The sequence below is a fragment of the Vipera berus genome (assembly GCF_964194415.1).
Source record: "Vipera berus genome assembly, chromosome: 1".
NCBI lineage: Eukaryota > Metazoa > Chordata > Lepidosauria > Squamata > Viperidae > Vipera > Vipera berus.
This window is the reverse complement of record NC_138202.1, coordinates 279,101,323-279,126,801: the sequence shown is the minus strand read 5'-3', so window position 1 is coordinate 279,126,801 and position 25,479 is coordinate 279,101,323. Positions and strand designations below refer to the sequence as shown.

At 38.3% G+C, this 25,479-nt stretch overlaps 1 protein-coding gene across 1 annotated transcript in view; it reads right to left on the bottom strand.

The window, feature by feature from the left end:
• IGF2R (insulin like growth factor 2 receptor) overlaps positions 1 to 25,023 on the bottom strand; it is a 100,632-nt gene extending 75,609 nt beyond the window's left edge. Inside the window, exons 1-2 of the mRNA XM_081338775.1 lie at positions 24,782 to 25,023; positions 15,543 to 15,673 (exon numbers count right to left, since the gene is read on the bottom strand). Coding sequence (XP_081194901.1) covers positions 15,543 to 15,673; positions 24,782 to 24,942 — 292 coding nt within the window. The 5' untranslated portion in view covers positions 24,943 to 25,023. The remainder of the gene's footprint in view (positions 1 to 15,542; positions 15,674 to 24,781) is intronic.
• Positions 25,024 to 25,479: the final 456 nt, after the last annotated feature.

The window sequence follows — 25,479 nt, the reverse complement described above, 5'->3', positions numbered from 1 at the left end:
AAAAATCTCACACCAACAGAGCATAGAAGAGAAGTCTGCGGAAAACCAAACAGATTATAAATACCAAATACCACCAAGCATATATCTAGGCAAGAAACGTATGCCCAGTATATGTGAATAGTTATCAAAATGGAGAAGTAAATAACATTAACAAGCTCTTCATACAATTTCCAAACTTTCCTTTGGGCCTATAACATATCCAAATAAATTTTACATATGCCTTGATAAAACCATAACTGATACTGTCAATTCAAGTAATTATTAAAAAAAAAGATATAGAATTGTAGCAGAAATGCAACATTTTCCATGAACCAGGAAAAGGGACATTAATCAAACAAATGATATGGGGTCCAAAACCTTACACAGATAAGTACACAAATGTTCTAAGCAGGGTGGCAAAGCAATGTGATTATAAGCTTTTTATCAAAGTCCAAAGAAACATTTGAAACACACATAAACATAGGCCAAGGATAAGGTAAAGGTAAAGGTTCCCCGCACATGTGTGCTAGTCGTTTCCAACTCTAGGGGCCGGTGCTCATCTCCGTTTCAAAGCCAAAGAGCCAGCGCTTGTCCGAGGACGTCTCCGTGGTCACGTGACCGGCATGACTACACGCCAAAGGTGCACGGAATGCTGTTACCTTCCCACCAGAGTGGTCCCTATTTTTCTACTTGCATTTTTATGTGCTTTCGAACTGCTAGGTTGGCAGAAGCTGGGACGAGTAACAGGTGCTCACTCTGCTACGTGGCACTCAGGATTCGACCCGCCAAACTGCCGATCTTCTGATCAACAAGCTCAGCGTCCTAACCCACTGAGCCACCGTGTCCCAAGGATACTTGCCAAGAAAGTGGCCCTCAAAGAACTACAGTACAATCTTGTACAGGTCCACTTTAAGTCATGATGAACGAGTTTCAATTGAGCTTATCCTCAAGTTAAATTCATCTAGAATAGCCCCCTCTTCAAATGCAGAAATAAAAAGTGTGATATTGGAATGGACTGCAGAAAAGCAGAATAGAAAGAGTACAGACACTTTTGAACACTGGTTTTGAAAAAGACTCTTGTGAATAATATAGGCAGCCAAAAAAAAACACAAACCCATGCCATTAAACAAATCAATCCACTCAAGGCACAAATGGCCCGGCTCAAATTATCCTACCCTGACTGTATTATGTGAAGATTTAGTTCTCTAGAAAAGGCTGTAATGCTGGGAAAGGTGGAAGGAAAAAACGAGGAGAAAGTCAGCAGCAAAGCAAATGGATTCAATGATGAAGGGTGCACGGCTGGAAGACCAGTTAGGGACAGACTGTCATGGATGGCACATAATCTATTTAGGAAAATCACCTGAGCACTCAAGAACTATAATTTTAAATCCCATCCTACCAACCCATTTGTCAGATTTCCCCATAAACCTACTTATACACATTGATATAATATCCCAAAAGGATACTAGCATTTCTCCCTCCAAACATCACTCAGAAAGACTCAGAATGATGGCCTTTGTTATGTTTTTTCTTAGGGAAGGGAAGGGAAGGGAAGGGAAGGGAAGGGAAGGGAAGGGAAGGGAAGGGAAGGGAAGGGAAGGGAAGGGAAGGGAAGGGAAGGGAAGGGAAAAGCTAGCCAATGCCAGTGTTCTGAGCCTTCCCAGAGAAATCCCTCGGCACAATGAAAGAACAAACCTCAAACCTGGCAAAGAGGCTACTGACTCCCTTTGTTTTTGTGATCATGCTCACTAGCAGGGCAGGGAGATGTGATGGAAGGCCCAGTCCCTCTGCTTAACAACCTATGCGGTCACTTAACAATCGAGTTGGGAGTGCCAGGATTGCTGCCATTGAGCGAAGACGTCATGTGATGTCTTGCTGAATGACCAAGTGTCTGGGCCCCATTGTGCTCTTAAGTGGAGGACAATCTGTAGTTCAATGCAGCTTAAATGCATGTGTGTTTAATTAAGTGATTAAATCTACATGCCACCCATCCCACATATGTATGTTTGTGAATACATACATTTATTCAACCATCTATCTTTATTATCTCAGTGAAAAGCAAAATGTGAAAATCTGAAATTCAGGTCTTTGCTGTTTCAATAAGGATAGAAATTATTTCAAAGTTCCCTGGACAGTAAAAGAGCAACATAGCCTTCAACTGTTGCACATCCAAAGAAAAGGGAAAGGAGACACATTATTTTTAAAAAAAATAAGGGATGGAGGAAAGAAGGAAATAGAGAAGGCTGGTTTAAGGCCACGTTCTGACAAAGTTAGAAGTAAACAGCCTCAGAGCAGCGTAGTCTGTTACAATAAAAGACATCTGGCAATCATTTCTCCTGTTCAAAATTATGACACATCCAAACAACTGCACCTGTGCAGGTGGGAAAAAGAGGCACAAGAACATGATCTTGTTTGTGCTATGAATATGGATGGTATTTTAAATTTAGCAGTTGCTCGAATGATACATAGTTGCATTCTTTGCTCTTGCAGTATACTTACTTATCAACAAGTTGTCCATAAAGGTTTCTACTTATCTAGTCTAACACTACAGGTTGTCCTCAACGTACAACCATAATGGAGGCTGCATCCTATATTGTGATGGCTGCAAGATGAGTTGGTCAGGTGAAAGACCCGATTTTATCATTTTTTGTGGACTTGTTAAGCGAATATGGCAGTCATTAAGCAAACCAATGGTTTGCTAGAGGCACGGTTTGCTGAAAACCAGAAATCCAGCACGGTTTTCAACACTGCAAAATGTGGTGTTGGAAAATGGCAATAAATGCATCCAAATTTCAGACATGACCATGGAGGGAGCCCAACCAAACTTCAAATTCAGGTTGAAACTCTGCTTTTTTGGGTGAGTCATAACTTCAAACAGTTACTGGTCATAAGTCAAAGACTACCTGTAGTATTGCATATATTTCAGTATAGAAATTCTCCTCACATACAGTCATGGCCGAAATTGTTGGCACCCCAGAAATTTTTCCAGAAAATCAAGTATTTCTCACAGAAAAGTATTGCAGGAACACATGTTTTGCTATACACAGGTTTATTCCCTTTGTGTGTATTGGAACACAACAAAAAAGGGAGGGGAAAAAAGCAAATTGGACATAATGTCAAACAAAACTCCAAAAATGGGCCGGACAAAATTATTGGCACCCTTAACTTAATATTTGGTTGCACACCCTTTGGAAAAAATAACTGAAATCAGTCGCTTCCTATAACCATCAATAAGCTTCTTACACCTCTCACCCGGAATTTTGGACCACTCTTCCTTTGCAAACTGCTCCAGGTCTCTCTTATTGGAAGGGCACCTTTTCCCAACAGCAATTTTAAGATATCTCCACAGGTGTTCAATGGGATTCAGATCTGGACTCATTGCTGGCCACTTCAGAACTCTCCAGCGCTTTCTTGCCATCCATTTCTGGGTGCTTTTTGACATATGTTTGGGGTCATTGTCCTGCTGGAAGACCCAAGATCTCGGACGCAAACCCAGCTTTCTGACACTGGGCTCTACAGTGCGACCCAAAATCCTTTGGTAATCCTCAGATTTCATGATGCCTTGCACACATTCAAGGCACCCAGTGCCAGAGGCAGCAAAACAACCCAAAAACATCATTGAACCTCCACCACATTTCACTGTACGTACTGTGTTCTTTTCTTTGTAGGCCTCATTTCGTTTTCGGTAAACAGTAGAATGATGTGCTTTACCAAAAAGCTCTATCTTGGCCTCATTTGTCCACAAGACGTTTTCCCAGAAGGATTTTGGCTTACTCAAGTACATTTTGGCAAACTGTAATCTTGCATTTTTATGTCTCTGTGTCAGCAGTGGGGTCCTCCTGGGTCTCCTGCCATAGCGTTTCATTTCATTTAAATGTCGACGGATAGTTTGCGCTAACACTGATGCTCCCTGAGCCTGCAGGACAGCTTGCATTCCTTTGGAACTTGTTTGGGGCTGCTTATCCACCATCCGGACTATCCTGCGTTGCAACCTTTCATCAATTTTTCTCTTCTGTCCACGACCAGGGAGATTCGCTACAGTGCCATGGGTTGCAAACTTTTTTTTTTTATTGAAAAGTTTTAAAATACATTTTATCTTTAACAATCCCCCCTCCCCCTCCCCTACCTATCCCTCCCTACCCCTCCCCCCCTTTCCCCCCTCCCCCCCCCCCGACTTCCCAGAGCTAAGTACAGGGTATAAAAACAAAGAACAATCATAAACATCCATATGCTACCAACAATAAATTCTTAAATCTATCACTCTCTAGCTCATATAAGATAACTACAAGCAATACTAATATTTCATATAGAGAGGGGAAAAAATAGAAAGGAAGACTTATTCAAATGCTAAGTGAAACTTTTTAGTCCCGTATTTCTTCTGGATATATTCAATCCATTTTTTCCACTCCATAATATAACGTTCTTGCGAATGATCTTTCAAATAAGCCGAAATCTTTGCCATTTCTGCCAGGTCAGAAACCTTTAAAGTCCATTCTTCTATAGTCGGCAGTTCCTCCTTCTTCCAATACTGACCTATTAAAAGTCTTGCTGCTGTAACCAAATTTAACATCAACTTAGTGTCCACAACAGTAGCATCTGTAATTATACCCAACAAAAAGAATTGCGGACAAAACTTTATCTTTTGCTTGAAGATCTTCTGCATATTCCACCAAATTTTTATCCAAAAAGCCTTGACCTTTTTACAAGTCCACCATATGTGAAAATATGTTGCATCTTCACCACCACACCTCCAGCATTTTGGCTGATAGTTCGGATACATACTTGCAAGCTTTTTAGGATCTAAATGCCATCTATAAAACATTTTATAAAAGTTCTCTCTTAAGTTTTGAGCTTGTGTAAATTTTACGTTCCTCACCCAGATCTTTTCCCACGTATCCATTGTAATAACTTCTTGAATGATCTGGGCCCATTTTATCATACAGTCTTTAACCAGTTCTGTTTCTGAATCAATTTCAATCAATGCAAGATATATCCGTTTGATATGTGCTGGACCCTGATTTCTAATTTGCTTTATCAAATTTTCATCAGTCATTGCAAAACCAGTTTTCTGATCTTCTTTCCACCTGGCCCGTAATTGAGTATATTGAAACCAGGTTTGAACAATCTTCTCATCTCGCAAGAAATTATACGATTTTAAACACCATACACTTCTTTCCAAGCTTAAAATCTCCTTATACGTAGTCACGTCATGTTTGAAACCAACATTTATGTTTTCTATTGCGTGTGGTTGCAAACTTCTTGATAATGTTGCGCACTGTGGACAAAGGCAAATCTAGATCTCTGGAGATGGACTTGTAACCTTGAGATTGTTGATATTTGTCCACAATTTTGGTTCTCAAGTCCTCAGACAGTTCTCTTCTCCTCTTTCTGTTGTCCATACTTAGCGTGGCACACACAGACACGCAATGCAAAGACTAAGTGAACTTCTCTCCTTTTTATCTGCTTTCAGGTGTGATTTTTATATTGCCCACACCTGTTACTTGCCCCAGGTGAGTTTAAAGGAGCATCACATGCTTGAAACAATCTTGTTTACCCACAATTTTGAAAGGGTGCCAATAATTTTGTCCGGCCTATTTTTGGAGTTTTGTTTGACATTATGTCCAATTTGCTTTTTTTCCTCCCTTTTTTGTGGTGTTCCAATACACACAAAGGGAATAAACCTGTGTATAGCAAAACATGTGTTCCTGCAATACTTTTCTGTGAGAAATACTTGATTTTCTGGAAAAAATTTCTGGGGTGCCAACAATTTCGGCCATGACTGTATCTTCAAGATTTCTGATATTTCAAGATGTTTTTCCAAAGAGAAAAAGTTACAATGTGAGGCATGCTGGAGCAAACCAATTCAGATATATACATGGATGCAAATACAGGTCATTCTTAGTTCTCACATAAAAGAGAACATGATACAAACTGCGGTTACTATGTTTTATGCTATGAATAATATATTTATCACAAATCCTTTTAGATTGGTTAATAACATACTGATTGCATAACAAACAAAAACTTGTTTTAATTTCTCAGTATCTACTTTTAATTTCCTTAACTAAGATATCTAGGGACTCAATTTTTAAAGTGTATAAAAGTTGATCAAAACTAAGGGCATGCTTTCAGCAACATCTTTGAATGTGAATAGGGCTTTTTTTTCTCTTATAACTGGCCTTCTAACTTAGAGCAAATAGTTCAATGCAACTTAAATATGTGCCTCTCTATATTGATATAACAAGGGACGCAGTGGCTCAGTGGGTTAGAACGCTGAACTTGTCGATCAAATGGTTGGCAGTTTGGCGGGTCAAATCCCGAGTTGAGTGCCTGTTACTTGTCCCAGCTTCTGCCAACCTAGCAGTTCGAAAGCACGTAAAAAATGCAAGTAGAAAAATAGGGACCACTCCGGTGGGAAGGTAACAGCATTCCGTGCGCCTTTGGCGTCTAGTCATGCCGGCCACATGACCACGGAAACGTCCTCGGACAAGCGCTCGCTCTTCGGCTTTGAAACGGAGATGAGCACCGGCCCCTAGAGTCGGAAACGACTAGCACGCATGTGCAGGGGAACCTTTACATTTACCTATATTGATATAGACATGAAAAAGAGAGTGAAGAAGCATCAGGTTCTTCCTTGAGGGGGGGGGAGAGAGAAAGGAGGAAATAGAGAGGGAAGGTGTATCATAAAGCTCAGTTCTGGTAAGGTTAAAAGCATCCTTAGACCAGTCTAGTCTGTTACAATAAAAGGCATCTGGTAATCATTTCTCTTGTCCCAAAATATGAAACCTCCAGACAACTGCACCGGTGCAGGTTGGAAGAAGAGGAACATGATCTTGCTTATGCTACAAAAAGGGATGTTAAACGTATTTATCAACAATTTGTCTCTAAAGGTTCTACTTTTAGTTTCAGCTGAGAAAAGCCCAATACTAGTATTGCATATATTTCAATACAGATTTTTTTTTCTCACATCACTTTAAGATTTCATCTGTGTTCTGCAACTTTATCTGAATGTACCTGCAGCTGATGTGAGATTATATCAACATCCAGTATTATTTGTCTGAGAAGATCCCCAAAGGCTTTGCAGAAAATCATGAAGAAATGATTCCCTGAAATCAGCAGTTTTAAAGTCATTGAGAGAGACAAAATATACTTTTTTTCCAATAATATTTCAGCAGCTGTCTCTTTGACAGACAAGCACCAACCTTTAGACAACATCCTTTTGGCATATTTAGAGAGGGAGCCAACCTTATATACAGAAATCTTTGCCAACATAGGAATAAATGCCAAATCTCAGAAATGGAGCAAGAGTGCACAATTATTGTAATTACAGCCTTGACGAGAAATTCATCATACTTATCAGATAAAACTTTTGGAATGCTTTAGAATAGGGGTGTCAAACTGCTGGCCCGCAGGCCGGATGTGTCATCGGGAAGCCGCGCTCACCCCATTGCTGGCAATGGCAAAACTGTCCTGATACGTTGCGCAATGTCACGTGACGTCGTGAGTTTGACATGTCTGCTTTAGAATATTTTTTAATTTTTTTAAAACACTGGTTGGCCGGCATGGGCAGGGGGCTTGTACTAAAGTCTTAATAGCGAAGCAACTCATTCCTTTTCTGAGCCTATTATTTATCAGCTATAAAGACTGGGCTGAGAGGATACATTTGGCAAGATAATGTTTTCATAATTAATGATGCTGCTCACATTGCTTTTGCCACAGACTGCTCACTGGTATTACCACACCAATTCCTGCTTGCTTTCTACTTTCTACTTTCAGCAGTTACTTCAAATTCAAGGATGGGCTTGCAGTAGTGATGATGGTATGGACCCAGGTTTTCAGATTATTTTTCTTCACCTCCTAAATACAATGGCTTCAATGCAGCTATTCAGCAGCTGTAAAACAGTTTGTCTGACACTCCCAGAATGCAGATAAAGATACTGCAATCTTTGGGGACCAGCTGCCCACCTCACAAATGTGACTCTGGACAGATAAAAAAAATCTAAAACTGTACCACTAGTAAAATAAAAATTAAAGATGAGAACAAACAATGTGTTGTGGCAACCAAGGAAACCAACAACCAGCATACCTAGGCTCAGCTAAATTCCCAACCCCACGCCAGGAAAATAGCCAGGTCTTAACAGCTTTCTGAAAAGCCAACACAGTTTGGGGTCAACTTAATTTCAGGTGGTCTGGTGTTTTATGGTGTTCCAGAAGGCAACAAGAAAAGATACAGTTCCAGGGTCCCATAAGATAGCACCTTAAAATATATATGGGATCTGGAACACACCCCTCTTATCAGACCTGACAAGACACCTAAGTGGTCTAGGTGTGGTATTAATCTAAGGGACATAAATAAATTCATTTAAAAATGACATTTCAACATGCATATTTAAAAAATTAGCAAAACTGCATCTCATAGGCCAGGGCATTTTTAGTACAAATTGATAATAATAGCTTATCTGTTAATTAGGAAAGCTTGTTGAGTTCATGAATATTTGACTTAAGTTTAAAAAGGAAAATGTTAAGAAGTCGGAGTCTTTCCACTTTGGGTCGATGAAAATCCTGTTGAGTTTTATTTTAGATTCTGTAAAATTAGCAAAGTTGGAGCTTCAAACATTTGAGTGCCAGATGAGGAGTGTGTTAGCTTTTTTCTTTTGTAAAGTTTAACATATGTCCGTAAGAGATGTTGAAGCAATTAAGAAAAGCACAAGAGAAAATATAACACTCCCATTTTATAAACAAACAAGACAAATACTCCCATACAGAATGGCAATCATATAATGAGGAATAGAAACCTGTGAGCAGTTAGGGCAGATCTTTAACTAGTTTGGCACACCTTAACATACTATTTTATTACACCAATATAGGGAAAGGTTCAGACCATCACTGGTAGAGTAGCATTCCACATAGACTAAAAATATCAAGCTGCACAGCTCTACCCCTGCTTCTTCTCAAAAGCCCAATTCAGTTGGTATATTATTGAACTAGTTTTTAGGAATAGCCTCTCCATTTAGTAGGCTCATCCTGGAATGTCTTCACACAAGAACAGATTATATTGTGTAACCTAAGTCAGAAAATGTGCTGGTCATTCTTACAGAGATCCAGCTTCAAATTGAAAGCTCTTTTCAAAAAGTTTTTTATTTATTATTTATTTATTTATTTAAACTTGTATAACGCCCTATTCCCGTAGGACTCACGGCGGTTTACAGGGAAAAATTAAAAATACATAACATACAAAGTTAAAAACGATTAAAACTAAGATTAAATTAAGTCCCTGAATTTAAACTAAAACCCCATTAATAAATAATTAAAACCCCTCAGTCTGGGCCAGACAGCTCAAAAAACCAGGTTTTCAAGTCCCTGCGAAATGAGCGAAGGTCGGGGGCAGTCCTAAGCTCCGTGGGAAGTTGGCTCCAAAGGGCCGGCGCGCCCACAGAGAACACCCTTCCCCTGGGAATAACCCGCCGGCATTCATTGACCGGCAGTACCCTAAGAAGGCCCTCCCTGTGGGAGCGCACAGGACGATGGGAAGTTGATGCCGGCAGCAGGTGTTCCCTTAGATAATCCGGACCCAAGCCATTTAGAGCTTTATAGGTCATTACCAGCAGTTACATTGTACCAGTTATCCAGGTCATACCAAAAAAAATCAAAAACAAAAGCCTATGGGATTCAGATGAAGAGTCACCCGTTATACTTTTACTTGGCTGAATTAAAATGTGATTTTGAGTGTATGTCCCTCGTTGAAGTATTTATACATAATTTTATTATAAAGCATTCCTTCTCCTTGTCCTGCTGGCATTCTTTCACACAAACCTAATTGTTTTATTCTGGGTTTTAGTTATTTCTTATTCATAATTAGTGATCCAATGTGCTGCAGTGGTTAAGGCACTAGGCTAGAAACCAGGAGACTGCCTTGGGTCAATCACACTCTCTCAGTCCTAGAAAGGAGGCAATGGCAAATCACCTCTAAAAAAACCTTACCAAGGTAATGGCCAGGAGTCAACAATGACTCGGGGCACCCAAAAAAAAAATCATGACTTTACTTGGCACCAACGCAATCATTTTAAAGAATGAATGGCAGAAATCCACTTAATGAGCGTATGGTGGTGATTAGAATTTATTAATCTATTAAGCGGTCACTTTCTCCTGCTGATTCTGAGGAGGAAAGAGAAATAACTTACCCAAATCCCTGGGTTAACCAGATCATGGGGATTGAGGTATTAGCAGAAAATCTTGCTAATTCAAATAAGGTTCTCTAATAGAACAAAGACCATAGCAGAATCGTGCAAAGCCTTGGACAGACTATTTACATATCCTGCCTGATTAAATATACTGTAAAGAAATTATTTCTTCCTGGCAAACACAGAAACTGACCTCTGAGATCTATTACATTGTACACAAGGAATCCAAACATGTATAAATGAGAGAAACGTTTAATTTTAACCCAACTTTTCTTAACCGGGAACTCTCCAAATATATTTGGCATAACAATATTGTGGACTATACCTGGAGTCATGGAGAAGTAGAGCCTACTAAGATAACTCAGGTTTCATTTTGATCATCTGTCAAAAAGTACACTCTACATACTTCCAAGCTGATAGGATAAAAGCCATAGGGTGCTAGCTCACGAGATAATTTCTAAACTATATATCATAACTTGCACATAACAAAACACAAGAGCTTAGAGTAAAAAATGGGCTTTGATTCTACTTGTGATGTATGAGCCAAACCAATCCAATCAGTGTGGTTCTTATCATTAAGAGAGAATGCTGTATATGGTACAAGTACTACTAAGACAAGCACCTTTCCCCAACTTATTAAAACATATTATTTGAGAATCTTAATTTACCCTAAGTCATGATGGGCAGCACATCTCATTTATTGTCTCATAAAGTGATGACCATGGCACACAAAAAAGCAATTTGAAATATAAGGAGTCAGTAGCAAAGACCATGAATCCATAAATGAAATAAAAGAAAAAAAGAATTATTGTATATCTATAAAATTAAGAGAAAGGGATATGATGTACAGGTAGTTCTCGACTTACAACAGTTCATTAGTGACCGTTCAAAGTTACAACGGCACTGAAAAAAGTGATTTATGACCATTTTTCAGACTTACAACCATTGCAGCATCCCCATGGTCATGTATCAACTGATTCATATTTATGATGGTTGCAATGTCCCGGGGATGTATGATCAGCTTTTGTGACTTTCTGATACACAAAGTCAATGGGAAAGCCAGATTCACTTAACAACAGTGTTACTAATTTAACAACTGCAGTGATTCACTTAACAAATGTGGCAAGGAAAGTTGTAAAATAGGGAAAACTCACTTAACAAATTTCTCATTTAGCAACAAATTTTGGGGTCAATTGCGGTTGTAAGTTGAGGACCACCTGTAATAGGTTTGAATGAAAAGGTTTCATTTTGTGAATTAGAATAACTGGATGCATCAATATCTTCAGAGGAATGAAAAGGGACGGACCAAATATGAGTTCTGGAACAGATTATGCAAATTTTAAATGTATTAGATTCCAGGGGGAAAATTATTCCATTAGCTGATGTAAAATGGATGAGAGACAAGAGAGTTCAGTTTATAAAAATTGAATGGGTGACCGACTTAGTGAATAAAAATAGTGACAGGTATTTGGATTGAAAAAAATTTGTCTGGAACATAAGGTTTAAGCACAAGTCTATTCACATGTTCACATCGGAAAGGAATAAGTGCAAATCAAGAGACATACAGTACTAAGAAAAGCTTAAAAAATAAAATAAAACTAGAACAGTTCTGAATGCAAAAAAAGCCATTATTTGGCACTATCAAGAGTCAATCTTGGGCAAGATTGGATATTGGAGAAGTGAAACAATTAGAGGGAAGGATTAAAGGATTATACAAAGGGAATATACAAGCTATGTATGAAAATTTATAAATTAAAACAATGAAGATGGTAGGTGCTCGGAACAAAAACAAATTGCTGAGTACTACAGAAATATGGAACAATAACAACAATAATGAGCAGAATAGAAAAGGATGTTTCTGGAATAATGTGTATATGAAAATTACTGTTGCAAAAAATGAGGATGTATATAGATAGAAAGAATAGATGCACAGGAAGCAACTGAATGCAACAAACAATTGTAAAGATTAAAAAAGTAGAAAGAACACGAACATGTTACTGAAGTAACATATTATTCTCAAAGTGAGTGAAGATGAAGTCTCCAGTAGAATGAAACTTAACTGAAATAAATATGATGAAATGAATTGTGATGATGACAGCACAGCAGTTTAAAAGTTTTAGAAACTTTAGAAATAACAATATGTCAAATATTACTTTTGCAACCAATCCAAATCCAAATCCAAGAAGAAAAAGTTGCAAAACAAAGTCATGTCTTTAGGATGTGAGAAATTTTTAAGCTGCAGATATGACAACGTAACAGAGAAAAATGTGTAACATCTACAAGAATATCTTGTTTCCCCTATATAAAGGGAAAGTTAGCAAGAGTCAATGAAAAAAGTCAAGGCAATTAGTTTATTAATTGTGCTTGTGAACTGAAGGTGTTTGGCAGAATTTTGACTTGAAAGGTATGAGACATAACAATCAGCCAAAGTCAGTAAGTACAAATACGTTTTTATACCAGACAGGACCAGACTCTTTCATCGTCACTGGGAAATGTATGAACTGAAGAAAGAAAATTAATTGTATATTTGTTGATTTAAAGAGAAAGTGCATACTACAATGGCACCTTGGTCCCTGTCCTTAATTCAGTCTGAAAGATGTGCCGAATACTAAGACCTACGGGTACCGAGAAAACCATGTGACCCGCTATTTCAGCCAGAAGAAATAGTGAGTCATGAAGCAGTCGACATCAACATATTCTTCACTGCATGTTGACAACTGAGAGAAAGATGAGTGCTGGAACAAGGTTTCCACTTCAAAAGGCATCAAATACTGAATTCAACAAATTTTGAAGCAGTCAAATGCCGAGGTATGACTGTAAAGTGAATAGCCTTGAGTAACAAAAAGTTTTGTGGAACTTTTGGAGGGTGTATCATGACTCTTTCGTTGTTTAAAGCATTTATCAATGAAGCAAGGCAAAGACAGTTGGCAAGGACAAAACAAAATGGAGGTATTATTAATGATGCTGGTATAAAGTAAATGTACAGGTAGTCCTCAACTTACGACTGTTTGGTTAATGTTGGTTCAAATTAATGGCCTCGGAAACAAACCTTTTCCTCGTATACCGCACATCTGACTATCACAAAACACTGTAGATCTCCTATGGTCATGTGATTCAGATCAGGGTATTTGACAATCAATTTGCACTTCTAAGCAGTTCCCCACTTCCCATGTTCATATGTTCACCATTTGCAATCTTCTTTGCTAGCATCCCCAGAAAATCAATGGGAAAGCCAGCAAGGAATAAGATCACATTTATTGTTATTTTTTACTATGAGCACATTGGCTCACATTAAAAATGAAATTGTTGCCTCAAAAGCAAGTATCTACCCATACAAATACATAAAACACCACACATACACACAAACACACACACACACACACACACACACACATATAAATATTAATCACTGTCCATTTGGAGTATACAGCGGAAAGAGGAAACTTGATAGTTCATAAAATTGATGTTATATGGAACAAAACTGAATCTGGATATTCTGCTTTGGATACCACGAAGCCTCCTCCCAGGTAACAAGGAAAACAGGTTGTGAAGAGGATGTGTACCATCCCAACCTTGCTCAAGTATCGCTTATGTGCTATGTCAAGGATAGAGTGAACTTTTGATAACAGCAGCACGGTTACTGGTGGGACAATACTGGAAGAAGGATAGTTTGCCTACTATAGAAGAATGGGTGTTTAAAATTTCGAATCTTGCAGAAATGTCTAAGATTTCTGCTTATTTGAAGGATCATTCACAAGAAAGATATATTTCAGTTTGGAGGAGATGGATAGATTATATTCAGAATAAATATGGGACTAAAAAGTTCCATTTAGCTTATGAGTAGATTTTAGAGGGATATTGTTATTAATTTTAGTGTTAGTACTTTGTATGTATCTATGTTAAAGGGGAGTTAAAGCACATTATGAATTTGGTTAATTTTATATTATGGATAATCTTTAGTTAGAATATGATTGTTATAACTATAACCCTGTATTTAGCTCTGGGAAGTGGGGGGGAAGGGGGGTGGTTTGGGGTGGGTGGGATTTGGGGATGTATTGTAAAATCTTGTTTTTGTAAAACTCTTTAATAAAAAGAAAAGATAGAGTGAACTATCATTAATTTTTTCTACCATCTTCACCATTCTCTGCACTGGCTTCCTGTCTGAAGCAGTGATGCTTCCAAATCAGACAGTAATGTAATATGACAAGATATTCTCAATCATCCCTCTGTAGAAAGCGGTACGGACAGGGGAAGGAAGATGAGCTTTTCTCACGCAATGCAGAAAATGCAGGCACTGCTGTGCCCTCTTCAGCAGTGTCTCACTGTTGAACGATCAAGACTGAAAGCTCCTGCCACCTGCCAAGAGGACTCCCTATTATCTCTGCAGGCTGGCTGGAAGAGCTGCCTACTGGATGGATTTCAGCTCCATGCAGAGCTCAAACCCTCTGGCACGCAGCCTTTTCCACTCTCAAAGAGCCACCTGCCTGGAAGGTTTCAATTCCACAAGGAGCTCAAATTCTCCAGCAGGCAGCCTTTTCACTCTCAAAACCGCCTGCTACAAGATAGGCAGCTGATTTTTTTTTAATCCCATTTATATCCCGCCCTTCTCCGAAGACTCAGGGCGGCTTACAATTTAAGGCACAAATCAATGTGCTTTACTCTGTCTACTTCACAACCTGGAATATCACTTAACAACCGCACACTGGAGTGCCAGGATTGTGGTAGTTGAGTGAAGTGGTCACAAAGGCATCTTGCTTAACAACCATTTCATTCAACAACCGAAATTCCAATCCAATTATGGTCATAAGGACCTGTAGTCCTTTCCTTTTTTTCTTGTATCATACCTTTCATTTCTTTGTTTACTACTTCTTATTTTAGAGCATTTCGTGTCATTCCATTTAACCGAAAAGAAAATGTGAAAGATATTTATATAGATACCTTTTATATAAATTTTAAACTGGTTTTTTTTAATCCCATTTATATCCTGCCTTTCTCCAAAGACTCAGGACGGCTTACAATCTAAAGCACAAATCAATGTGCTTAGCAGTAGCCTTCATTCTATGTATATGCCTGCTTATTAGGGCTTTCACACATACCCCAAGTGGCATTATTACAAAGTCAGCTTAATTGCCCCCAACAATCTGGGTCCTCATTTTACCTACCTCGGAAGGATGGAAGGCTGAGTCAACCTTGAGCCTGGTGGGACTCGAACCTGCACTAATTGCAGGCAGCTGGTGTTACTTAAGGAGGCATCAGCCCACTGCTCCACCAAGGCTCTTTTAAAACAACAAGCCTTCGGCATTAATATTTATAAAAAACAGAAGCTGAACAGATGACATTTGGCATTTTTAATCCAGGGAGCAGACAAACCTTTAGACTTACCTACTGAGAACGATAACTGTTGCTTTAGATCATGGGCACAAATGGCACTGGATTCCCCACAATCTCCTGCATGACCACAGGGATTTATTTTATAATGCACTTTATCAGGATCAACAGCTTCCCATGTGTAACTGAAAAAAAGGAGGGAAATCATGATTGCTATGTTTTAAACAAACTCCACAAATAACTGTTTCAACATAGACTACTGCTGTCAAACATATCTTCAAGTCAGCAACTTTTTCATCCACCCTGACCTGCTCATTGTTAATACTGTGCTTATATATTCTGTGTTTTAACATAAAGTATATATACATTTAAAAAGTAATAATATAACATTAATATTCATAATCATCCTAATAATAAAAACAAAAAGGAGGAGTCTGGAAAATTATGCTATGAAACTAACTCCTCCAAAGCCATTGCACTTGATACCTTGAAGATACCTTGAATATTGGAAAGATAGTTAAAAACATAAACATTTCACACAACAATTCATTAGGAGTCAAATTACTAATCCCATTGTTATAAACCCAAATGAGACACTTCTTAGGACAAAAACAAACCAAATTTCAACACCTAAGTGACCACAGGAAGGGTTATAATCAACCCATTAAACATTTTGAGGTATCATATATACCAGGGGTATCAAACTGCCAGCCCACAGGCCAGATGCGTCATCCAGAAGCCGCGCCCACCCCATTGCCAGCAATGGCGAAACGGCTCCGATACGTTGTGCGACGTCACGTGACATCGCGAGTTTGACATGTCTGATATATACAAAGCAAAATATTTTGATTTTGTAGTCATACAAATCTAATTTCATAGACTTGACAGCAATTTCCATTATTTTAGCAGAAGACATTTTAAAAGATTCCTGAATTTGCATAAGTAATTCAGCTTCTTTTTTAAAAATGTTAGTGACCTAGGAATCACAGTTAATTCCTCCAAACTGAGTGATAGGATCGGGAGCAGTTATAGCATTTGAACTAGATAAACTGCATAACAAATACTTAAATTGTATAAATCCATGAACACCAACCAGCAGTCAGAAGACGTGATGAAAATTCTTTACTTAAAACAACATATAGACAGATTTAACCGTAGTTTCAATTGGGAAAATGTGACTATCCTAGGCCAAGCCAAGTCCAAAAATGCCAGGGAATTTCTAAAAGCCTGGCACTCTGACAAATGAGCCATCAATAGAGGCATACCACAGACATTAACACCACCTATATAGACTAGCAAAAGAGACTATCACCCAGCCCAAAAAGGAACAAAAGACCCAAGCACCTCTCCACCAGCAATCAGCACCCAGATCAGCATAGATTAACACCAAGGTTAACATCAGACCAACAATCAAGCAAACAATATCCCAATCAAGAAACTACCAAAGAAGTAAGGTGTGACACAAGAGCAAAGGGAAGGAATGAATCAATTGATAACTGTTGAAGAAATTATTTTAGCAATTAAACAATTAAAATTGGGTAAGGCACCTGGAACAGATGTTTTAACAGCCATTTATTATAAAAACTTACAAATAGAAATGGTGGAACCTCTAAAAGAATTATTTAGAACAATTCAGTCTGGAGGAGGAGTGCCTCCTTCGTGGAACGTTAATTCCAAAGGAAGATCAAGATCTTACTCAAACTAAAAATTACAGACCAATATCGCTTTTAAATACTGATTATAAGATATTTGCTAAAATTTTAGCAAATAGATTAATGAAGGTTATGCAGCAAATGATTCATAGTGATCAAACAGGATTTATAAGTGGTAGACAAATGAAAAATAATGTGAGACATATTGTAAATTAGAATTTTTGGAAAGAAATAATCAAGTCCCCGCAGCGCTGATCTTTTTGGATGCCGAAAAGGCTTTTGATCAATTGAATTGGCAATTTTTATTTAAAGTATTGGAGAAGATGGAGTTTGGTGATAGGTTTTTACAACCTATTAGGGCAATATATCAAAAACAAACAGCCCAAATAATAATTAATGGTAGTTTAACAGAAGCTTGTAAAATTGAAAAGGGTACAAGACAGGGATGTCCGTTGTCACCTTTGTTGTTTTAACGTTGGAAATATTATTGATCAAGATACGTGATTCAAATAAGATAAAGGGAATTAAAATAAAAGATCAAGATTATAGATTAAGGGCGTTTGCAGATGACTTGGTTATTACTTTAAGTCAACCAACTCTGTCGGTTTTAGATTTGATGGAGATAATTTTGCAATATGGAAAAGTTTCTGGATTTAAGATAAATAGGCAAAAAACTAAAATACTGTCTAAAAATATGACTATAGAACAAAAGGAAGTCCTAGGAAAATTAACAGGATTTGAAATTGTTAAAAAGATTAAATATTTAGGGGTATATATTTCAGTTTCAAATGTGAAATTATATAAAAATAATTATGAATTGTTATGGTTAAAAGTACAAACAGAGTTAGATAGTTGGAGAAAATTACAATTGTCTTTATTGGGAAGAATTGCAACAGTGAAAATGAATGTCTTACCAAAATTTTTATTCTTGTTTCAAATGATACCTATACTTAAAAAAGACTCAGATTTGGAAGAATGGCAGAAAGCTATTAATAAATTTGTTTGGGCAGGGAAAAGACCGAGAGTAAAACTTAAGATAATGCAAGATATACGTGAAAGAGGTGGTCTTAAAATGCCCAATTTTAAATTATATTATGAGGCTGCGGTTTTATCATCAATTAGTGATTGGTTTAATTTAACACAATGAAGATTATTGAATATTGAGGGATGTGATTTATTATATGGTTGGCATGCATATTTGTTGTATGATAAGAAGGTGGATAATATTTTTAAGACTCATATATTAAGGTATGCTCTGTTGCGAGTTTGGAAAAAATATCGATATAATTATAAAATACCAATTTGGGCAATACCTAAACACGCAATAGAAAATATAAGTGTGGGATTTAAACATGTGACTACATATAAAGAAATTCTTAGAATGGAAAGGAATGTATGGCAATTAAAGTCGTTTAATATTTTAAAAGAAGAAAAAATAGTTCAGACCTGGTTTCAGTATGGGCAGTTACAAGCTAGATGCAAAGAAGACCAGAAAATTGGTATTTTGACAACTGATGAAAATTTGGTAAAACAAATTAGAGATCAAAGTCCTGCACATATAAGAAGGATATATAATGCATTGATAGAAATAGATTCAGAAATGGAACTTGTTAAAGATTGTATGATAAAATGGGCCCAGAATATTCAAGAACCAATAACGATGGATGTTTGGGGGAAAATTTGGGTCAGAAATGTAAAATTCACACAGGCACAAAATTTAAGAGAGAATTTTTATAAAATGTTTTATAGATGGCATTTAGATCCTAAAAAATTAGCATGTATGTATCCAAATTATCAGCCTAAATGTAGGAGGTGTGGTTGTGATGATGCAACATATTATCATATATGGTGGACTTGCAAAAAAGTTAAAGCTTTTTGGATTAAAATTTGGTGGAATATGCAGAAAATATTTAAGAAAAAGATAAGGTTTTCTCCACAGTTATTTCTGTTGGGTATTATTACAGATTGTACTGCTATAGAAACCAAATTGATGTTGAATTTAATAATGGCAGCAAGACTTTTGGTATCTCAATATTGGAAGAAGGAGGACCTGCCTATGATAGAAGAGTGGACTTTAAAAATTTCAAACCTGGCAGAAATGGCAAAAATCTCAGCATATTTGAAAGAACAATCGCAACAGAGATATATTTTGGAATGGTGAAGATGGATAAATATGGGACTAAAAAGTTTCATTTAGCGTATGAATGAGCATTAGTATTATAAGATGTATTATTATTTAGTTATTATTATTTAGTTATTTAGTTATGTTTAAGGGGAGTTAAAGTGCGATAGAATTTAAAGTGGTTTTTTTTTAGTTAGTTAGCATATTTTAGCTTAAGTTTGTAAAAGTTAACACCCTGTATTCAGCTCTGGGAAGTCGGAGGGGGGGAGGGAGGGGAAGTGGGGGGGAGGGGGAGGGAGGGAGTTTATGTTTTTAAAATGTATTTTAAAACTTTTCAATAAAAAAGAAAAAGAAACTACCAAAGAAGCCAACAGAAAACACCCCAATCAAAGAATCTCTAAGACCACCCCTCACGGACAGCGACAGGCAAGCCACTAGAATATAAACTGACAGCAAACAGCACTCCTTTTATTTTTTTAATTTTTTTTTAATTCCATTTATATCCTGCCCTTCTCCGAAGACTCAGGGCGGCTTACAAGCTTAGCAGTAGCACTAATGATGTTACCTAGTTTGGGTAATGAAACATCTGCAAGAAAACAAGCAAGCTCAGAGAGCACCAAGGACCCCTCAAATCTCCACCTGGTTTCTAATTAATCACCAATTATGCTCCAAGTGCTTGATAAAAAAAGAGCTATCCGCTTACTACCTTCATAAAAACAGGTACCAGTTAATGTTTTTTCACTGCATACATTTTTTGAAATGCCTACATTCTTCTCAAAAAATATTTCCCTAATGTTGTTTATCTGCTATGTGGTTAGGCATAAACTTTCCATAATATCTGTAAATAAATCCTTTGGCCCTCAAATAATATGGGCACCATTTTTTCCATAAGAAACCCCTGCAGAGAGGAAAACATTTTAAATGATTCAGCTATAGGCCTAGACAGCTAACTAGATGAATCACAACCACAAAAACTGATTCAAACATTGGAGCTAACTGCTGTGAACTATACCGTACTTAAAAAATTTTCTGCGCTTTGTTCTCAGTCATGTGACTGTCACTCAACCAGGATGTCTTAAAGTACACAAAGAAAGAACTGTTTAATATTACAAAATGTGGTCTTTCTGTCCTCACTGAGATTATCCTCTAATTCAAGTCAATTTTATAACATGACGAGATCATCCTATCCATAAAAATTAAGGGTTTGGTCAGACACATGGGTCTTTTTTTTTACAGATAGTCAACTTATGACCAAAATTGAGATTAGAACCTTGGTTGTTGAGTAAAGCGGTTGTTACATGAGATGCCTACATGACCACTTTGCTTAACGACTGCAATCTCAACTCTTCCATTTGCAGTCCTTAAGTAGATGGAATAAAAGAACTGCCTGCCAAAGGAGGGCAGACAGCTCTCCTGTGTGTGCAGAACGGAAGACCTGCGGTGAGGTGCAGGAATGGAGCTTGGATTTCTGAATTATTTTGTTTGTCCATCCCAACACAGAAGTTCCCCTCCCCTCCATGCATGAAAGGGAACTCCTGCACTGGGCTGGAGAAATGAAACTCAGATCTTTGCAATCCATGCTTTGTTTCTTCAGCCCAGCAAAGGAGTTCCCATTTCCTCCCTGCTCTTTGTTTCTGCAGCAAAGGATTTCCATATATGCTCACTGAAGAGAGGTGAAATCCTTTGGCAGGAGGTGGCAGCTTTCAATTTTCCATGCCAACTTCCCCACTGACTTTCTAGGGAAGCCAGAGAAGTTTGCAAATGGCGGTCAAATCACTGGGAGGGCTTGGCAACCGGTCTTAAGTGTGAAGAGGTTGCCAAGCACTCAGATCTTCATCACACGACTGGAGGTGAGTGGGAGTGGCATGACATTTTACAATGGCTGAAAGTGCTTTACAGACTATAAAACCTCCCTTTCCACACTGTTGTAAATTCAAACAGTCATTAAATGATGGATCATAAGTCCAGGACTACCTGTGAAGTATTACTATTTACTTATTTATTTGCAGGGCTTCTATGGCACTCTAACAAAAAAATAATCGTATTTAACTCTTATTAGAAAAATATATTCAATTAGCAAGTTTTGATAACTGTGCTACATACAAAAACATATTTGTTAATTTGTCAGGTTGCTGCAAATTCATTCTATGTTTGGATGAGAAGAAGTGACAATAGGAAACTCTTGTATCTTCCAAGGATAGTTTTAATCACTGATCTCATGCTGCTCAGCTGTTAACTCCTCTCCTGAGCTTGAAATACCTTTTCAGGGTATGCACAGCCCCCCCCCGCCCCCCCAATGGTCTGTTCTGTAGTTCTAATCTCAGAAGGCTTTCCTTGAGCATGCCATGTATTGTTTGCAAGATACTAAAAGCACTTTAAAAACTTATCAAAACTATGAAGATATTTTACTTCCCTTCCAGCTCAGAACAAAGATGTGTTTGTCAAATTTATGAAAGAAAGCGAGTATTCACTTTGGCAAATGAACCTTGATGATGATTATACAATGACCAAATTCATACGTATATAAGCCATTATGTAGTTGGTCTGAATCAGGCTTAGCATACTGCATGCAACCAGCACCTGAAGTTTTCAAATCAGGCTTCAATAGGATGTTTTCACCATCCCCAAACAAGTTATACCACTACTGTAATGAATTTATCAAATGAAATCTGATTTTTTAAAAAATGGTGTATTTCTTGCCCAATCCAATTGATGGATTAATGATGGAAGGTTGCACAAATTCATTTTGCTACTTTGGGGGATAACAGTATCAGGAAGATTGATTGCCCCCTAGATTAATGTTATATAAATAGAGAATATAAAATTAACGATTTTAAAGTCAAAATAACTATCTTGAAAACATCATCACATGTATTAACTAAGCAATTTTTCAGTTATTACATAGTCTTCCAAGGTAGCTAAGCTAAATAGCAGCCAATATATTATTGAGGCATCAATAGCATTATGGGACATTCAAGCACAACTGAAGAGATAAGTCAGCTGACAATACATAAGTAGTTGATTTGAAAATGGGACTACTTACTTCCTCTGTGTACAAATAAGTCTTCTGTGATGACAATACTGGATAAACACAACAAACTAAGCTAAAATGTGGCTTACTTGTTTATGGATTTGGGCATTATGAAGGTTCACTCAGTATGATTTGTAAATAAAAGTGATGGCATGTTTTTGGTGCCTCCAAGTCAATCTTGGCTCCTGGCAATTTTCTAGTCCTGACTAGTCCTTAGTCAGGGACTAGGCAAAATGTTTAAAACTGGTTTGCCATGGCCTTCATCCTAGAGCTGAGACAACATGCCTGGTTTTGTGCCCTAAGACAGGACTAGAATACAGGATCTCCCAGTTTCTAGCCTTGGAGCTTAACCATTGCAACAAAATATTTCTAAAATAAAGGCTGTATTTGCTGCAGATTCAATTAAGCCATGCTTAATCAAATCTAAGACCTAAATTTGTCATTTTGTCACACAGCCTGATATTTCAAAAAAAATAAAATTTGACAATCAAATGTGTGGTGAAATTTACATTTTAAATACTGCCTTACTTAGAAGCAGGTACACAGAATGATGGGAAAATTGGTTACTGGTGTAAATATAATGGTTTTTTAACTACAGGCAATAATAATGTGTCCCATAATATATTACATTCGAGACAGATGAGAATGTAGAATTGAGAATTAATAACCTTTTGCTGAATTACAACTCCCAACAATAGCCAAACTGACTAAACCTACTACGGTACATATAGCAGTTTTGAAACAACTAGTGCCCTCACCCACAATTTTAAAACTTTTTAAAAATCTTGGCACAGATAAAATGCCAATATACGTAGTCCTTGGCTTACAATCACAACTGAGCTTACAAATTCTGTAATAAAGCAAGAAGGAATAGAAGATATCACAGAGGAGATACCATTTAAAAGAAACTATTACCATTAACTGACTCAGTTAAAAACAAGAGAGCCTGCATATCACTACACTTCTTTGTTTGCTGACATTGTTCTTCTATACATTGAGTATAATTTCTTTGGTATTGCCTTAGACCAGGGGTAGGCAACCTCGGCTCTTTTATGACTCATGGACTTCAACTCCCAGAATTCCTGAGCCAGCTGGCTCAGGAATTCTGGGAGTTGAAGTCCATGAGTCATAAAAGAGCCGAGGTTGCCTACCCCTGCCTTAGACTGTACACTGAGGAGGCAGAGATTTAATATTACTTATTCTTCAAGCTTTTACAGCATACCAAAATAACAGAGGTGATACCAAATCCTAGAGTTATGTCTTTGGTGAATGTACTACCGTAGTACGGAGCATGTAAACTAGCTATATATCCTAACTAAACTAACCAGAGTCTGGAATGATGCCTTCCAGAAAAAAATTGTGGAGAGTGCATGTATTCTTAGCATCATCAGGAAAAGTTGAGAAAATTTCCAGTCTATCCCTCTGAAGAACTGTTGCTCATTTTAAACAACTATTTAAGCTATATAGCCAAATACTGGTGTACTGTAGTACTATAGAGCAACTTCAGTTAATCTTTCACCTTAACATATCTGTTATATTACATATATGCCTGGTTCACATAACATGCTTAATTATGTAAATTATTTTTATGGTTCTCACATGGCTTAGCATGTTGTAAAAACCCATGTATTAAATTGGTTAAACCAACCATAACTTAACATATTGCATACACATTGAACTGGGAGCCATTTATCTGCAATCCAAGAGGTCCCAGCAGGAAGTATTAAAAACCAGTTCATTCCCTTATGTGAAAGTTATTTTCTTTCACCCCAATCTCTTTTCGGTTGCCTATCTTGGGAAACGAACAGGTTTTTCTTGCTCTTTAGGTTCACAATAGCCCCTATATTTAAAGATTGTTCAACACCTCTGATCTCTAGCCACAAAACAATGTTTGTTGGTACACTTACGGAGGAAATCTGAACAAAGAAATTAACTGCATTCTGCAACAGCATTTAATAAGAGAAATATTACGCAAACACGTTCCAGAACTTTTTCTTAAGCTTAGGAATTTTACCTTAAGAAAAGTTTAGGAGACAACACAACACAACACAAATGATTGCAGCCGTTCACCCTCAGGGAAACTAAAATTCCTGCCTCCAAACTAGCATACGATAGTAAATGACATGCAGCGAGCTTTTCGGGGAAACCCAAGTTGAAGAAGATGATGCTGGGTTATCTGAAACGCCAACGTTGTTCACTTTTTTTAAAAATCGCAGTTCCTCTTTGAACCATGGGGTAAAAAAAATCAGAGGAAGCGCAGGAAAAGCACTTGGAAATCTAAAGGCGAAAGCCCTCTTTAAGGAAGTCGCGCAAATGTATATTTCAGCTTCAACACGTCCCTGTTGCTCGCCAAAAGAGGAAACTACGAGGGCACCCGGCCACAACCCGGGACAATTCCTTCCCAAACCTTTCCTACTCAAAGGTTCCTGGGGGAGCTGCAGCTCTCCCTAGCAAAAAGCGGCGTTGGAAGGGAGGGGCTGGCATTTACCGGCATAGATCCTGGTAATTGAAGGCGTCCTGGGCCGCTACGGTGGTGGGGAGGTCTCCCTTCTGGCCCGGGAGGAGAAGCAAGAAGAGGGAAGGCAGCCAGCGGAGCCGGAGCCCGAGCGCAGCAGCCCCGCACGCTGCGGCGAAGGCGGCGCGCCCCATGGCAGGCCGAGGGGGGAAAAAAGGCTCCGCGAAAGGCTACTCGGCTAACATGAGCGAGCAGAAAGCCAGAAAGCGCCCTGGAGGAAGAGTCATGTGACTCCCTCCCTCCCTCCCTCCGCGCAACGCCGTTCACCTGACAGACCCGACTGGGGCCTGGTCACGTGCTCCCGGTCATGTGAGGCGAGGCGAGGCGCGAGGGTGACGGCAGCGGGGAGCAAGCAGGTGGCGCAATCGGGAGAGGGGCGGCGCCTGCTCGGGCTTCTTGGCGAATGGGCGCCCCACCCCCGCCCCGCCCGCCCCGGGCTGCCTCGCCTGGGCGCGGCTTTTGATTGGCCTGGCGGCCTGTTTTTCTCAGGAGGGTCCCAATAAAGGAGAACCTTTTGTTTGTTTGTGCTCAGGGTTGAAATGAGGGGGGGGGGTCCTTGGTGCTGTCTGAGTTTGGGGAGGGGGAGGGTTTGTTTGTTTTTTTTTCTTCTTCCTGGCAGACATTCTGTTACCCCCCACACCTAGGTAGCATCGTCGGTAGTAGTCCGGGTT